Source organism: Neolamprologus multifasciatus, chromosome 1 (assembly GCF_963576455.1).
Source record: "Neolamprologus multifasciatus chromosome 1, fNeoMul1.2, whole genome shotgun sequence".
Classification (NCBI taxonomy): Eukaryota; Metazoa; Chordata; class Actinopteri; order Cichliformes; family Cichlidae; genus Neolamprologus; species Neolamprologus multifasciatus.
This window is the reverse complement of record NC_140439.1, coordinates 3,897,073-3,914,420: the sequence shown is the minus strand read 5'-3', so window position 1 is coordinate 3,914,420 and position 17,348 is coordinate 3,897,073. Positions and strand designations below refer to the sequence as shown.

General features: G+C 40.9%; 1 protein-coding gene across 3 annotated transcripts in view; it reads right to left on the bottom strand.

The window, feature by feature from the left end:
• Nucleotides 1–17,348, bottom strand: part of LOC146525140 (SH3 and multiple ankyrin repeat domains protein 2-like) — a 355,364-nt gene that overhangs the window by 173,825 nt on the left and 164,191 nt on the right. For all 3 annotated transcript variants that reach the window (XM_085161570.1, XM_085161578.1, XM_085161585.1), the window contains exon 10: nt 5,063–5,129. In XM_085161570.1, the coding sequence (XP_085017696.1) occupies nt 5,063–5,129 (67 nt within the window). The remainder of the gene's footprint in view (nt 1–5,062; nt 5,130–17,348) is intronic.

The following is a 17,348-nucleotide window of genomic DNA, read 5'->3' as shown; positions in this document are numbered from 1 at the left end:
CCACCTTATCAAGCATTCCAGGCTAAGGATCGCTGCTATATTTGGGTTTGCACAAAGTGAAGGCTCCCTCAGCTTTAATATTTTATGTGTGAAAGCACATCGACATTCACTTATGTTGGAATGAATCATTTCCAAAATCAATGTGACAGCAGCAGCTTATTGTGCTGTGACAGTGCATGTAAATATGAACAATACCCCTCCATTGTTTTCTGTTATAGTAAACTCTGAATGTCAGGTCATGCTGGGGTCATCACTGGTCCAGTTTTTGAGTTTGTTATAGACTTTTGGTTTGTACTTTGAGTTAACTTATGTTCTGCTGCTGTTTCGGGCGATCGTGGCTCAAGAGTTGGGAGTTCGCCTTGTAATCGGAAGGTTGCCGGTTCGACCCCCGGCTTGGACAGTCTCGGTCGTTGTGTCCTTGGGCAAAACACTTCACCCGTTGCCTACTGGTGGTGGTCAGAGGTGGCGCCAGTGTCCAGCAGCCTCGCCTCTGTCAGTGCGCCCCAGGGTGGCTGTGGCTACAATGTAGCTGCCATCACCAGTGTGTGAATGTGTGGATGACTGGATGTGTAAAGCGCTATACAAATACAGGCCATTTCAGTTAACCTTGAGGTCCTTTTTTCCTTTGCCTCTCAGTTTTCATTATTTATATTCCTACTTTTTGATTTCTTGTTTTATTATGTGAGTGCCCCTCTTGTGTCCTGTCTGTCTCAGTCTTGTCTCCGTGTTGTCCTTTGTCTCTCTGGTCATGCTCCCGTGTCTGTCTGGTCTCTGTATCCTGTTTTGGTGGCTCTCTACGTTCCCTATCTTGTCTAGTTAATATGTTTGTAGTCCTGTCCCTGTGCTTATCTCTCTGTGTTGTGTGCTGTGTTGTGTCCCTTCGTCTCCCAGTCTGTCCAGTCTCCATGTCTGTTTATCCCAGTTCAGTCTAAGAGCTCTGGTTCTGGTTCTTCTTCCCAGTGGTGTGGTTAATTTGTGTCAGTGATGTCAACACAGTAACACACACTCCAGAGCAGTTCGTTTATGGTGCGAATCCGACCTCAACCCTAACCAATTATAGAGCTGCTTTTCTTCTAAATGTGGCGAGGTGTTCTAGATGTGCAAAGGTCTGCACGAGCTAGCAGCTAGCCATGAAAACAACGTAATATCTCAGTGCTCTCCAAAAGTCCAGGATACACCACCTTCTTCATGGTGTGTGTAGTGTCTGTCTGGTTGGCCCTGCCCGGCTTTACCTGTTGTGTTTTGTTGCCTTTTTACCAGCAATAAAGCAGTGGTTTTTGGTTTTATAGTCTTTCTGCTGAGTCCTGCATTCCCGGTCCACTCCCTGCCTGTCACTGTCATGTCTTGGACTCTTGCCTCAAAAGGTGTTCAGTGTGAGGATTTTATCCAACACTAATGACTTCATATGCTCACTCCAGTAAATCATGCAATTTCCCCTTTTAAACCTGATTATTTACTTGTTACGTTTTTTTTTTTTGCATGATTTTTCATTTCACTATAATAAACTGTAATAGTACCGTATTTGCTAATAAAATAAACTGGACACATCATCTTGACTTTGAATGTAAAGCTTATAATATTTGGATTAATATTAGCAATTTAAATCTGATACAGAAATGATGTCGTCTTTGTTTCTATAAAATTAAAAAAGCATGATAATCACCATATGTCTGCATCTGTCTGAGTAGGTGCATCAATCTTATTCGGAGAACACTGAGCTCATACAGATTGTCAGATACCTCCATGATCAGAGTCACACCGGTTTGTTTGCATTCAGAGACAGCATGTGCTGTAGCGGTTTATTACGAGGATGTTTTTAGTGGGATTTTCACACACTCTTGAGTAGGCATAGCATTTGGGTTTTAGATGTTGCTATTAACCAGCAGCTCTTTTGAGCTCCATTAGTGGTCTAAATGCATCAGTTAGCTGAAGTACTTTACAAAGACAGCAAATCTGTAGCAATTACACCGCTATAGACACAGAGTAATGCCAGCAATGGAATTGATTTCAAAATCCTGCTCCTCACATACAAGATCTTAAATAATCAGGCCCCATCTTATCTTAATGACCTTGTAGTACCATATCACCCTATTAGAGCACTTCGCTCTCGCTCTGCAGGCCTACTTGTTGTTCCTAGAGTATTTAAAAGTAGAATGGGAGGGAGAGCCTTCAGTTTTCAGGCCCCTCTTCTGTGGAACCAGCTTCCAGTTTGGATTCAGGAGACAGACACTATCTCTACTTTTAAGATTAGGCTTCAAACTTTCCTTTTTGCTAAAACATATAGTTAGGGCTTGACCAGGTGACCCTGAATCCTCCCTTAGTTATGCTGCAATAGACGTAGGCTGCCGGGGATTCCCATGATGCATTGAGTTTTTCCTTTCCAGTCACCTTTCTCGCTCACTATGTGTTAACAGACCTCTCTGCACTGAATCGTATCTGTTATTAATCTCTGTCTCTCTTCCACAGCATGTCTTTATCCTGTCTTCCTTCTCTCACCCCAACCGGTCGCAGCAGATGGCCCCACCCCTCCCTGAGCCTGGTTCTGCTGGAGGTTTCTTCCTGTTAAAAGGGAGTTTTTCCTTCCCACTGTCGCCAAAGTGCTTGCTCATAGGGGGTCATGTGATTGTTGGGTTTTTCGCTGTATGTATTATTGTAGTGTTCAAGGGCGTAGAAATGGCATGGACAGAAGGGACATGTCCCCACTAATATCCAAATATTATTGAATTGTCCCCACCAATAATTTGATCTCTTCGAGTAAAGAAAAACAAACCCAATAGAAAGAAAAAAGATCTGTCAACGTCTCATTAACCCAGCGGTGCACAAAGAGTTAAATTACGGTCTTTACTGGAGTCCTACATCATGTGACAAATATGGCCAATGTGATTGGCTGTGCCTTTCAGGGAGCTCTGTTTAGTTTTAGCAGCGGCAAGCCTGCGCTGCGAGGAGGAGAGGAGGACGGCAGCACAAAGGAAGAACCTGGATATAAGAAAGTGTTTTTCAAAGAAACCTGTAAGTCACTTAAAGTCAAGTTCACTCATAAAATGTGTCCGTTGTAATAACGTTACAGCCTATGCTAGGCCATACATGCCGATCCTCCCGATTTTTCTGGGAGAATCCCGAATTTCAGTGCCCCTCCCGAAAATCTCCCAGAGCCACCATTCTCCCGACTTTCTCCTGTTTTTCCACCTGGACAACAAAATTGAAAAACCATATCCCAGATTGGCCCAGCCAATTCCAGTTTCCAACAATGGCTACTACTGCTACAGCTACTTAGTTTTAATATTACTCTTATTACTCTTTCTGGGTCGCAAAATAAACTTTTAACATATTTTCAGGCGAGAATGTAGCTGAGTAAACTTCAAATAACTGTGTTATTGTACTTAAATTATAATCAATCAGCTTCCTTTTGTCCACTTAAAATATGTTCACAGAACTATTTTTTGCATTTGTCGCAATTTCAGCTGTTGTCTTGGCCAGATTACTCTTTTAGATGAGGTGACTTTTTTAAATGCATAAATAAAAGATACATAAAAGTCACTGCCAAAAATGGCTTCTACCTTGTTACAGGACTGTTGTTTGTTGCTCAAGATGACTTCATATAATTCATGAGGGATATATTTGACATATGTTTCACATGTTATAGACTAAACAAGTTATTTATAGCAGTTTAAATACAAGCAATCAGTTTTTGGGAAATACCGGAAATCAGTTTTGGCAGACAATCACTTTTTGGCACAACACCTGGTCCTCAGGTGGACGCAGGCTCTGAATTTGGACACCCCCAGCCTGTTTCCGGCTGGACAATAATAATGGTGACATTTAACTTTAGCCCTTTTGAATGTCTCCCTAATTCTCAATATTGGCAAATATGTGCTAGGCTTTGGCCCACATCAGTCTAATATTGTGTGTAACCATGAATAACGTGTTGCCATGTCCACCAGGAGACACTGGACAGTATAGATGTAAAACAAATATGCCAGCAGTTTATCTCAGTTAATGAGAGGCTTCTTCACATAGTGGACATTGAGTTGTTGTGTGGGACACCAGTAGTCCATGTCTGTTGCTGTAACAGTAGTTTGTGTTTAGAATAAAAAGTCCCAGCTCACTGAGTTGATCGGGGCAACAGTGCCTAAAATGTTGCATAATTTTGCTGAGAGATCTTTTACTTTGTGGTAATCTTAGATGAGTAGTTTTGTGGACAAAAACCAGCAGGTCATTCAGTGTTCCCTTAGTGCTAATGTGTCAGAGATGTTGGTGTAACTGAAGTAATGTTGTTAAGTCCTTAAAGTCATATTCTTTTATTGCCATGACTTTATTTGAAGCTATTTTTATTTTTGTATGATACCTGATTTATATGGAATATGGCTGAAGTAAACTAAAGCCTAAAATACTTTAGTCAGTCATTTGTTTAATAGTAATTTAACATTATATAAATCACATATAAAACTATGAATTTTAATTTTAAATGGTTTAAAAGCATGTAGAATAGCATATGTAGGCAAGTATGTTCTCCTTTTTTTCAAGAAGCAAAGACAAAAAGGAAAAAAAAAAAAAGTTCGGCGGTTGAATCATCCGTCCCCACCAACGCCAAAACCAAATCTACGCCCTTGGTAGTGTCTACCTTACAACCTTATGTTGTGATTTGGCGCTGTATAAATAATATTGAATTGAATCTTAGAATAATAAATATATATTAAGTAAAGAAATCTTACAAGCTAAAATAATCACAATCAGAGTAAAATAAAAGTTAAACCCATATACCGGGTTTATCAAATGCTAGCACACAGATTATTTAACACCTCTAAACTGACCAGATTTGATCCAGGAAAAGCTTCCCTGGACCAAAGTATTGATCATTTGTGTTGGCTCAAATAGCCCTGGATTGTCCTGACATAAACGTACACTTTTTTATTGGATTATTGCAATAAGTCATTTAGGATCTAACCAAATGTGAGGATTTGAAATGTATCCCAAGAGAGATTCGGGAATATGCACTTGGTGGCTGAAGAAAAATAGCTGCGGTTGAACTGAGGAGAAGAAAATATGCTTCATTGTTACTCACCTATATCAGACTCTTTGTGGTTCTTGATGAGCTCAGCAAGCTCAAAGTTTCCAGCAATAATGGCGACCTGGTGAGAGAAACAGCCAAGCACAGACACGAGAGAGAGTGAGTGTGAGACGGAGAAAAAGAAACACAAGAATTTACACGTGGATTTTTTTAAAAACAAAAGTAGCCTTTTGTGAACTGCTCTGAGAAACAAATCATGAAAATGAAGCAACTACATGACGATAAACTAACTGACATTTTGGTCCTTTGTGAAAAAATCAATGCAAATTAGCCATATGGTGTGATCTTAGGAGCTTTCTGATTGGTTAATGTTTTCTTTCCTTTCTTTTCCATTTGAAAGATAGATAAATAGTTCATTTATAAATATATATTCATTATTCTTCTTTTTACTCTCCAATAAATTATCAAGTAATAAATTACTTTATTAATGACTAAACATAAGAATGCTTTCTTTCACTCCCGGCCTTCCATGCAACATGAGGTTCTTACAGAATAATTCACAAGGCAACCACAAATGATTGTCTCTAAAAGCAAGAACACATAACAGAAGAAAATTACAAAAGTGCAAGCAGGAAAAAGCGTTAATCACAATAATGAGAGTCTTTTTTTCCCTTCAAATTGGTAAGATCAAGCAGTGGGTTCTCCAAGCTGGAGAAGCCTGGAATCTACTTACCTATTACACACATACACTGATCAGACATAACATTGTGTCCATTGAAAGGAAATAACACCGATTACCTGTTTATTATGTCACCTGTAAGTAGTTAGGGTACACACGGAGCAAGTGAAGATCTGTTCCCAAAGTTGATGTGTTAGAAGGAGGAAAACTCGGCAAGTTTGAGTTTGAGATGGCTAGACGACTAGATCAGAAAAGTGCAGATCTGTGGAGTGGTCCCAGTCTGCAGTGGATAGCATCTATAAAAAGTGGTCCAAGGAAGGAACAATGGTCAACCAGTGGCAGGGTCAAGGCTTGATGATGCATGTGGTGAGCAAAGGCTTCCTGTGTGGTCGGATAAAACAGATGAGCAACTGTGGCTCAAATTGCCTCAAAGTTGAAGCTCGTTCTGATAGAAAGGTATGAGAAATCACTGTGGACTGGGGCTGCATAGCCGCAGCGCGGTCGGGGTGCCCATGCGACCGCACTCCATTGCTGAAAGCACCAACAATGGGAGCATCAGGACTGGACCATGGGGCAATGGAAGAAGGTGGCCTAGTCTGATGAATCACGTTTTCTTTTACATTTTTTGGCTGGCCAGATGCATGTGCGTCACTTACCTTGGGAACACCTGGCATCAGGATGCTCTGTTGGGAAACCTTGGGTCCTGCCATCTATGTGGACTTTACTTTGACACATACCATCTGCGTAAGCATTGTTGAAGACCATGTTGATCCTTTCACTGGAAAGGTATTCCCTGATGGCAGAATAATGTGTCCTGCCACAAAGCAAAAATACTTTGGCGATGGTTTGAAGAGTACAGGGTGGGCCATTTATATGGATACACCGTAATAAAATGGGAATGGTTGGTGATATTAAAGTCCTGTTTGTGGCACATTATTATATGTGAGGGGGCAAACTCCTCAAGATGGGTGGTGACCATGGTGGCCATTTAGAAGTTGGCCATCTTGGATACAACTTTTGTTTTTTCAATAGGAAGAGGGCCATGTGACACATCAAACTTATTGGTAATGTCACAAGAAAAACAATGGTGTGCTTGGTTTCAACGTAACTTTATTCTTTCATGAGTTATTTACAAGTTTCTCTTTGTTCACAGCCATTGACATGTCAAAGAGGTTAACACGTGAGGAGCGGATCGAAATTGTGTTGATATCTGGTGAACGCAGTAACCGGGTCATTGCAGCAGATTTCAATGCAAGACACCCTACGAGACCACCCATCTCCCATGCTACAGTTAGCAAACTGCTTGCTAAGTTTCCTGAAACTGGTTCAGTGTTGGATTTGCCAAAATGTGGACGCACGAAAACTGTCACTAATGAAGAAACATCAGTGGCTGTCCTAGCTTCATTCAGCAAGAGCCCACAGTGTAGCACTCGCCGCATGTCACTGGAGAGTGGCATTAGTCAAACATCCCTTCGGCGGATATTAGCTACTCACAAATGACACCCTTACAAACTCCAGCTACTGCAGCATCTCAACGAAGATGACCCAGATCGGCGCACAGAATTTGCAGAATGGGCAAAACAAAAATTGGAACAGGACCCTCAGTTCACACAGAAGATTTTGTTCAGTGATGAGGCAAACTTTTATGTGAATGGTGAAGTTAACAAACAAAACCACCGCTATTGGTCTGACACTAACCCACATTGGATGGTTCAAGTGATGGTTTGGTGTGGTATATGGGGTACAACGATAGTGGGTCCATTCTTTGAAATTGCTACATGATAATGTGTTTCCCTCTTTATGCACTGAAGCTGGCACGTTCCCTGAGTTTTTCCAGCAAGATGGTCACCACCACATTATGGGTGCCAGGTCCGAGCATTCATAGATGAACAGTTTCCTGGAAAGTGGATTGGTCGTCGTGGGCCAGTTGAATGGCCCCCAAGGCCTCCCAATCTGACCCCCTTAGACTTTTATCTTTGGGGTCATCTGAAGGCAATTGTCTATGGTGTGAAGATACGAGATGTGCAGCACCTGAAACTACGGATCCTGGATGCCTGTGCTGGCATTTCTCCTGCGGTGTTGCTATCAGTGTGTGAAGAGTGGGAGAAGAGGGTTGCATTGACAATCCAACACAATGGGCAGCACATTGAACACATTTTATAAGTGGTCAGAAACTTGTAAATAACTCGTGAAAGAATAAAGTTACGTTGAAACCAAGCACACCATTGTTTTTCTTGTGACATTACCAATAAGTTTGATGTGTCACATGGCCCTCTTCCTATTGAAAAAACAAAAGTTGTATCCAAGATGGCCGACTTCTAAATGGCCACCATGGTCACCACCCATCTTGAGGAGTTTGCCCCCTCACATATACTAATGTGCCACAAACAGGACTTTAATATCACCAACCATTCCCATGTTATTACGGTGTATCCATATAAATGGCCCACACTGTACAACAATGAGTTTGAGATGTTGACTTGACCTCCAAATTCCTCAGAGTTCAATTTAATTGAGCATCAGATACCAGAGCACACCTTCAGTGGAGGTCTAGTGGAGTCCATGCCTCCACAAGTCGAGGCCGGTTTGGCAGAAAAAGGGGGACGAACACAATATTAGGAAGGGGATCATAATATTATGTCTGATCAGTGTACGTACATATTTCAAGTCAATATTCACTTAATACCTGTCCATAAGTCACGTTTGTGGTTCTCTTGATGCATGTACTGTTAAAAATGGAAAGCTAAAGCTAAAGCTACAACTGAAATGAGACTTTTTTGAAATTTTATCATGTAAGGCACAAGCACTAGCTCCGTGAGTTGTCATTTGTGGTGATGAGACATCCTGGCCATAACCCTAGATCTTTTTGGGTGGGAAAAAACCTCTAAAAAAAACTCTAAATCTTCAGCATTCCTACTTAAGGTGGCTCAGAGCTCGGTAGGGTTAAAAGAAAAAAATACTGATTGCACCATTACTCATGGAAACGGAAGGTAGAGTTTTGGAGAAGTGACGTGAACCACATATTGTAACATTTTTGTGTATTTATCTCAATTGCTTTAATGTTTAGATAACACAACAAACTGTCAAGCCCACAAATTAATATTGACCTTCATTCTTCAAACTGACAAATATGAAGTGTGATTGAAAGTTCTCAGAATTGATCCATAAAAATCAGTGATCTTCAAGTCAGTTTCAGGCCTCTGCACAGATATCGGTTTCTGTTCACACTGGTCTTCAGTAACTGTTCCTTACAAACTTTCTGACTTGCCCTCTTCAGTGAAAAATAGTCCTTCACTTTAGTTGCTCTTTAGGTTGTACAATCTCTTTTTCTTCTTCTATTCTTTTGGTTTTCCCCCTTTGTCTTCTTAGCTGAGAGCATTTGACTTCTGCATTTTTGTTCTAGATACACTTTCAGTGGCTCTGCGTACATAATGATTCATTATTCAAAATAAAAGCTGACAAGTCTTGTTGTGCAAATGCCACTTACATACTTTTATTTAGACTGCCATCCTTCAAAAATAAATATTTCATTTGATAATAATTAATGTTCAGGTTCATAGTTGGGGTCCTAACTTACCTACAATACTGGAAAAGCTTTTCATTTCTTTTTAACTCTTATCTTATCAACAAGTAATTAACTGGTGACCCGGTGGATGGCATAACATCATGGTGTCTTGCACTATTTTCTTCTTATGTCTTGCTCTTATTCTTCGTATATTACAGTCACTTCGATCGTTCAAATCAGTGGACTTCATTACACAGAAGTGTGATCTGTATGTGGCCACCAGAGGGCAGTAACGGGATTTCTTGCTGAGCTGGTTAAACAGGTTGTTACACTGTCAGTGACCCAGATCGTGCTGCCTGTTATCGTGCTGTTGCTTACAGTCAGCTCTGTAGGCACAGTGCTTCCTGAGTGTTACAGGTTTACAGTACAGCTGGAGTCAAGATCACGGCAGTAAAAATAGTCAGATTCATTTTCCCGCTGCACATATGCACACACACACACACGCACACACACTTCATGAGAAGCCTAGAAGCATTATATAAGTGTGCCTCCTCTGATTCCCAGAGAACAAATATTCAGTAAAGAAGAGAAGAGTGAGCATGTGTATTATCAAAGCATCGCTGGCTTAAGTAGTAAACTGTGCTCCCTTTTTTGCTCTTTATATATATATGAATCAAAAAAGAGCATTTCTGAGACACACTTCAAAAGGAAATATTTTACACCACTTTGACTCCTTTTCACATTTCTGTTATCAACCTGCGTTCAGATACAAAAGGGAAAAATGCTTGCTTTTAAATAAGATGTGAGTCACTGAATGTAAATTTAGGCTCATATTTTTGGTAACAAATGTGATGTTTCCTGTTAAGGAGATGGGGGAGGGGGTGCTGAATGCTGGCTGGATTGCCCACTCATTCTGAGGATCTCCCAGAGCGCATGCCACAAACTGTGACAAATCTATCAAAGCCTGTTCATGAGGAGAAACTGTTGGATGGGAAGAGATGAGGCAAAGAAAAGAGATGAAAACGTCATTTCAACTATGACCTAGAATGAGGTAGCCAAACCTAATGTATTTGATGTTTGAAGCACTGAGACATGTACTGCCCATCAGCAATGTAATAATAGGATAAAATATGTCGCCCCTAAAACCTCTATTGTTTTTTCTTTATCAATAAATGATCAGCCGTTTGGAACAGCATATGTGTTGTGTTGTTTCCATTTAGGCTTTTATAAGGTAATTTCAAGGTCAAACGATGTTTTAGCATCTAGGTTAAAATTTGAGGTTAGAATCACTTATTGACAGCTTTGAAAGTCTAGAGTGACATTAATGTTTCTGACCTGATTCCCACTGTAATATAGTCATACAGTCCCATCACCTGTATTTACACATTTACACCTCTGCTAATTACTATTTAAATTCTGGTTTGCTAATGGAATCAAGTGGCTCTGGGAATCATTTATTTTCATTTATTCAGCTACACTGAGAGTTAAACGTACAATACACACTTCTTTCAGCATCTTCAAATAAGACACTTTACTCAGCATTTCTTTTCCAACACAAATTTCCCTCCAGAATCTCAAATTAATAGCTTTTAATTGATACTTTGATACTTAATAAGCCCAGCTTACATAATCAGTGGAAAAAGGGCAGCAATCGTCCAAAGAGTCCAAAGCTCACCAGAACAGAGTTGCTTTTGACCAGCAATACTAACCAAGCTATTGCTGCACATGGACCAAAAAGCTACTATAAATGGGTCTGAACAAAACTAGAAACAAAGGCAGAAAACAACAAAGACTAAACTAACAAAACATAAGCTGGGAAAAGGCTAAAAAACAAGTACAAAGAAACTAAGTAAGAAACGAGCTCTGAAAAAACACCCAAATGACCTGGAGGTAAAGGAGTGTCATTAGGAGGGTTGATCTGTATGAACACAAACGGTCAACTTATTTCTGCAGGTATGGATGCTCGTGCTCCTCAACATTTCCTCAAAAACATATCAAACAAAAATGATAAATTGCTTCAAGCTCACGTTCATGTGTGAACAATCAAGTCAGGCACTCTGAGCCAATGAGTCATGGCTCTGGGAGACATGAAGACAAACACTTTTTGCACCTCTTGCATCCTTACATGTTGTGCAATAAACTGCATCTTCAGACGTGACCTTGTTTTATGTCATCGGCAGTTATAGGAGCTTGTAGTTCTTTGTTCTCAGCTGATACTGGTCAGAGGTAGTCACAATGACTTCTGTGTGTCCAAGATGTAACAGTGGTACCCAGTCACCATCACACTGTTGCATTTCATTAGCTGGTTTCCAGTAGGATAGGATAACAAATTCACTTTTCAAAAGCTATTTTCCAAAAACAAAAGCAAAAGATTTTCTTGGATTCTAGCTTTGCTGCCATGTAGCTACAGATGAGATGACGGCCATATTTAATGTCTGTAACATAGCAACAGCACTGTAACATATAAGCAGCTAAATGTGTTATGAATGACGTTGAGATCACACAAACATGATTTCTGAAATGTTGCTGAAGTTGATGTTTTCCCTTTTCCCAACTGCACCTGAGCTTGTGTTTGTTGGCTCACCTTAGCTCCTTTTTGCTTCCAGCGTGGAAAGTGAAAGCCTCCAAACTAAATGGGCGCTCATTCACTTCGAGCCCGTTCTCACTCCCGAGGCGTAACATGCCGACGTTTTGTCACGTCCCGCGGCGTTCCTGTGGAACGCGAAAGGAGACCTTCGGCGTTCTTATGGTACGCGGCGGGTTATGGCCGAAATCCAGTGCAATGACGCTCCCGCGGTAATAGACGTTCCAGCCCTGTATTCCAGCCCTAAACCTAACCTTATCCCTAGCCCTAACCATAACCTTTTTCTTGACCTTAACCATGACTGTAATGATGTTAAATAGCGTGTTTCTAAGCGATTTGAAGAAAAAGAGCGAACATGTGTAGATTGAGTCCATACGGTTCTCATTTTTCCTCATTTTTCCGAGGTCGTCATTCAGGAACGTGGTGGGTAGCCGAAAACGTAATATGTTGACGATTTGTCACCTAGCGTAAAATGTTACGCTTTGGGAGTGAGAACGTGTTGTCACTTCACAGGTACAACGCCAGCATTTTACAACACACCAGCTCAACATTTTGATAAGTTTCCAAATATTCACAATTTACCGTCAGACCCCAAAGCAACATCTGCCTTCCATTATCAAGCTGAACTTGAACAACAACCCCATAATGCATTGCGTTGGTGATGTCATGACCCTGAGCTTTACTGGGGATTTATTTATTTATTTTTTGTTTTTACTGTTGATTTATGCTTTAGTGGGAATTCTATTGAAGCAAAATCTAGCTACATCGTAACCTGATGGATCTACGCGCCAGTATTCTGAATGTCCTGTTCAGTAATGTCAATTCCTCCTGTGCATTTCTGCCATTTTGCCACAGTTTTTGAATTGATGAGTGACAGAATGGCAATCACCCTCTTCATATAAGGAATGATAATCACGGCATCAATATAAGGACCCACAAATGTCAGTAAACTCCTGGAAGTAGATAGATCACCATCTGTCGCGAAGGATACATCTGGCACAAAGTGGGCCTTTAAAACCCAAACAGGAGATATAGAGGAGGTGTAAACAATGTTTACTTAGCATTGTTTATACTGTGAATGCTATTTATGTTACAGGCTACATTTCGAGTGGCTCTGTACTGTTTATTTGAGACCCTTGGAGAAACCCAGAGTTAAGGAAGCTACATATTTGGAATGGGATTAGCAAAAGCTAGTCTAAAATGGAGCTTACAGAATCCAACAGAAGACAGTTTCAAGTGTGATCACAAACCAGGTACCAAACAAGCTACATGGAGTCACAATTTATCTCTCATTATCATTCTACCACCCACTATCACCACCACTACTGCCATCACCACCATCACCACCCCCACATCGATTCTTTTCCTGTTCTCCCATGGTTGTCATGGAGACAAATGGTTGTGTATAACACAGAAGTAACCGGATGGGGGTGGGAAGGATGTGGAGCCACTTAAAGCCGAGTGGAAATCAAGGCAACGGGTCGACCGGACCAAGAGAAAGAGATGGTGAAAGGACACCAGAAAAGGAAAATCAATCAAAACAATCACTGAAACACAAAAGTCCAAACAGGAAGGAGAAAGGATTCGATCTACACTGCCCTTCAATTTTAAACTTAATCATTCCCCAGCACTGAGTGATTTGAGGGCCCAAACTTTTCTTTATACATTTACATTTTTCCTTCATTTTCTTCCCATAGAGTTAGTTTAAATAGACTCAAAGTGAAATGTCAAAAATATGACCTAATAAAGTGAAATGAATGATTGCAGTGTTTTAATTGATCCAAAATAAATTAAAGGTCTCTAAAAATGACAATATTATTCAGGAACTACTTTAACACTTTAACAAATTTTCTTTTTTCTTTCGATAAGTCAGTCTGTCCTATAGGTTAGCCTATTGACCGCTGACTCATCACTGATATCCAAGACGTCCACTTTCATTCATCATTCATTGATTACAGATGGAGTAAAGAAGATCAGATCCGCATGGTTTTCAGATGCAATTTGGTGAATGTGACTCCTCGTTTTAGCTGCATGCAATTAAAGCCTGCTAGAATGTGCCTGATCAATAGAACTTATAATGCCAAGACAGATGCATTGATGTTTGCATCCAACTCCATCCAGACTAATAGTAACAATATGTTGTTAATGTTAGTCTGCTTGTAGTAAAACGTTATGTGACTTCACATATTTTTACTTTCACATACTAAAGCCTGGTTTTAAATAGTTTCACCCCTCACGACGCCCCTCACAGTCTTCCATGGTGGCTTGCTTTTAGAAAACCCATCTAGAAAGGTGTTGGCCATATGTAGACACGCCTGCCCGGGGTTTGCCCTGTCCACACAGCCCCACAGTTCATCCACACCTATCCATCGTGTGCTGGATGGCATGTTTGCACATTATTTATAATAATTAAAGACCATACAGGGAAGTATGACTATTGTGGAGAAGATAAAACCCCAGAAGATACTTCAGTGTAGTGTCAGAAATATGAGGCTGAGAGAAGGTGATCTATTCGAACCTGAAGTAAGACGGATTTTTATTGATTTACAGCAAAAGAATTCAGGATTTCAAGATGAATTTGTTGGACAGGAGCTGACTCTTTTTCCTTTCAGGACAAATGGCTGCACAGTGCAGCAGGTTACATGTCATCCAAACCTGCCTGGCCCTGTGTGAAAAAGTACTTGTCTCCTAAAGCTAATAAATGATTGGGCCAGCCTTGGCAGCAAAAACCGCAATCAAGCGTTCAAGAGAACTGGCACTGAGTCTTGTTGTGGAGGAATTTTGGCCCAGTCTTGTTGCAGAATTGTTTTAATTCAGCCACATTGCAGGGTTTTCAAACACAAACGGCCTGTTGAAGGAAATGCCAAAGCGTTTCAATCTGATTTGAGTCTGGACTTTGATGAGGCCGCTCCAAAAGGCTCATTTGTTTTGTCTTTTTGAGCCATTCAGACGTGGACTTGCTGGTGTGTTTACAATCAATGTTCTGCTACATAACACAAGTGATCTTAAGCTTCAGGGCACAAAGTGATGGCCCGACATTCACCTTCAGGATTCAGGAGAGCAGTTTTTCAGGTGTCCGTTAATTATGGACCCAGAAGCATCAAAGCGGTTTATGATGCTCATAAATGACCTTTACTGAAGCAAGTGAGACCTCCGGATTTTTAGACGTTGGTCTGAGTTCTTTCATCACTCCTGGGAAGGTTCACTATAATATTTGTGGATGATGGCTCTCACTGTTGTTTAGTGGATTAGAAAAGCAGGTTCTATTTAAGTGATTTTGTGATTTAGGGGCGATCGTGGCTCAAGAGTTGGGAGTTCGTCTTGTAATCGGAAGGTTGCCGGTTCGAGCCCCGGCTTGGACAGTCTCTGTCGTTGTGTCCTTGGGCAAGACACTTCACCCGTTGCCTACTGGTGGTGGTCAGAGGGCCCGGTGGCGCCAGTGTCCGGCAGCCTCGCCTCTGTCAGTGCGCCCCAGGGTGGCTGTGGCTACAATGTAGCTGCCATCACCAGTGTGTGAATGTGTGGATGACTGGATATGTAAAGCACTTTGGGGTCCTTAGGGACTAATAAGGCGCTATACAAATACAGACCATTTAACATTTAACATATGTGACAGTTTTGAGGCCTGAAATTGAACTTAGCTTTCCAGAAAGTTTGGTTAATGACAATTAATTCATGATTTAACAAAGGACAATTAGATTTTAGGATTGCTCTCCTCCCTTAATAAATGAAATAATCATTTAAGACCTGCATCTTGCATTTACAAACAAACTATCTTTGATGATCTGATACTAATATGGAGAAAAAGACTAAGAAATCATGAAGGAGGCAAATACATTATACACAGCACTATAGTGGTGTGGTTATACTGTGGGGCTAGCTCATGAGTCCTCTGTGAGCCTAGGGGAGGCCTGGGTGGGGCCCCAGTAGTGTGCCCACATCTGGGCCCCTCTCTGCTTAGTGTGAGGAGACCAAACTACCGGCCACCTCACTGAGGCCCACTGTGCGCTGTGTGGGTCTGCCTGCCATTCCCCACATGGGTTGGGTTCCACAGGGACATGCTTCAGGGGTAAATTTAAATGCACTGGGCATCATCTTAGCTGGTTTTGGGCATGAAAACAACTTGTTAAGATTTACTCGACCAATTTAAAATACACCGTTTTACAACCTGTGCCATCTGCAACATGCTTCTTCATTATTTTACTGGCTCCACCTACAGTAACAACATTATAGCAGAGTGCAGTGGATGTGTGCAAAATGTTGCTAAAGGGGTAAAATATAAGATTTAGGGGTGTTTAGAAAGCATGACTACAGATGATGAAACCATGTAGTTCAGCAGGATTAGATAAGCTTCACATAAAACAGGGACAATAGCTAGACTGGCTTTATTCAGTGTTGCTATTAGTTCAGCTAACTAACACATTAAATCCATATTCAAACATAAGTATAAGGTACACATGAAACACAGCTCGTGGTGGTGAAAAGGATCGAATGGTTTACTTAGCCTGAGAGCTGCAGGTGATTTTAAGTTTTGATAGATTTACTTTCAATCATCCAGATAAACACCAACATTAATTTATAGTTACATTTCTGTCTAATCTTCACTCTCGTTAGCACTGTTTTTGATCTACTCTAAGGGTAATCTCAGGCTCGTTAGCTGCTTCCACTCTACTCACCCACCCTCAAACCGAGTGTTTTTGGTGTGCTGGGCAGTATACACTGAGTTTATTGAGCTTTTCCACTGAGAACTAATACAAATTACATCACACACACACACACACACGCACGCACAAATACATATAATGTTATGATTTTGCTATTAATTCCCACAGAGGAACATACAGCGCTTGGAATGTTATCATCTAATTGCAAGTTTTAGTTATGAAAACAGACAACTGTTGATATCAGTGACCATCATGTCATGATTATCCATCAAACCGGGCAAATTGCACCCAAAGGAAAGCAAGAAGGTGTTTATGACTCTTGCTAAATGAAAGCATGAATCTTCCCAATGCATTCATTCATCTGGCTGTAAACCAAATTCCAGCAATGCCAGTTTAAAAAGGCAGCACAAACACAAACTTTCAGGAATAAGACCCATCCCATTATATTCTTATAGTAAGTGGTAGCTATAATTTACAGCAGAGGTCACAAAACCATGTGTGCTTTACAGTCTGTGCTAAGGGACGAAGGGTGCATAAGAGAATGTGTGGGGGCATGGTGAACAGGAAATAGGTGAGGAGGAAGGGCATACGAAATAGACTGAAAATAATAAGGAGTGACGAGGGGAATTAGATTAAAAGACTGGCTTAGAAAGAACGTGCAAAAGAAAGATAACGAATGTGAAGACAATGAAAAGGTAAAAGAAATGAGGTTTTACAGAGCGCGTGAAAAGGTCACAGCTGGGCACAGGTCAGATTGAAGAGACAGAAATATGGTATGAGGACTCAAAAAGAAGAATGAGAGGAAGAACACGGGATAGAGGGCAGCTGAAAGAGGGCAGCTGAAAGAGGGCAGCTGAAAGAGGGCAGCTGATAGAGGGCAGCTGATAGAGGGCAGCTGATAGAGGGCA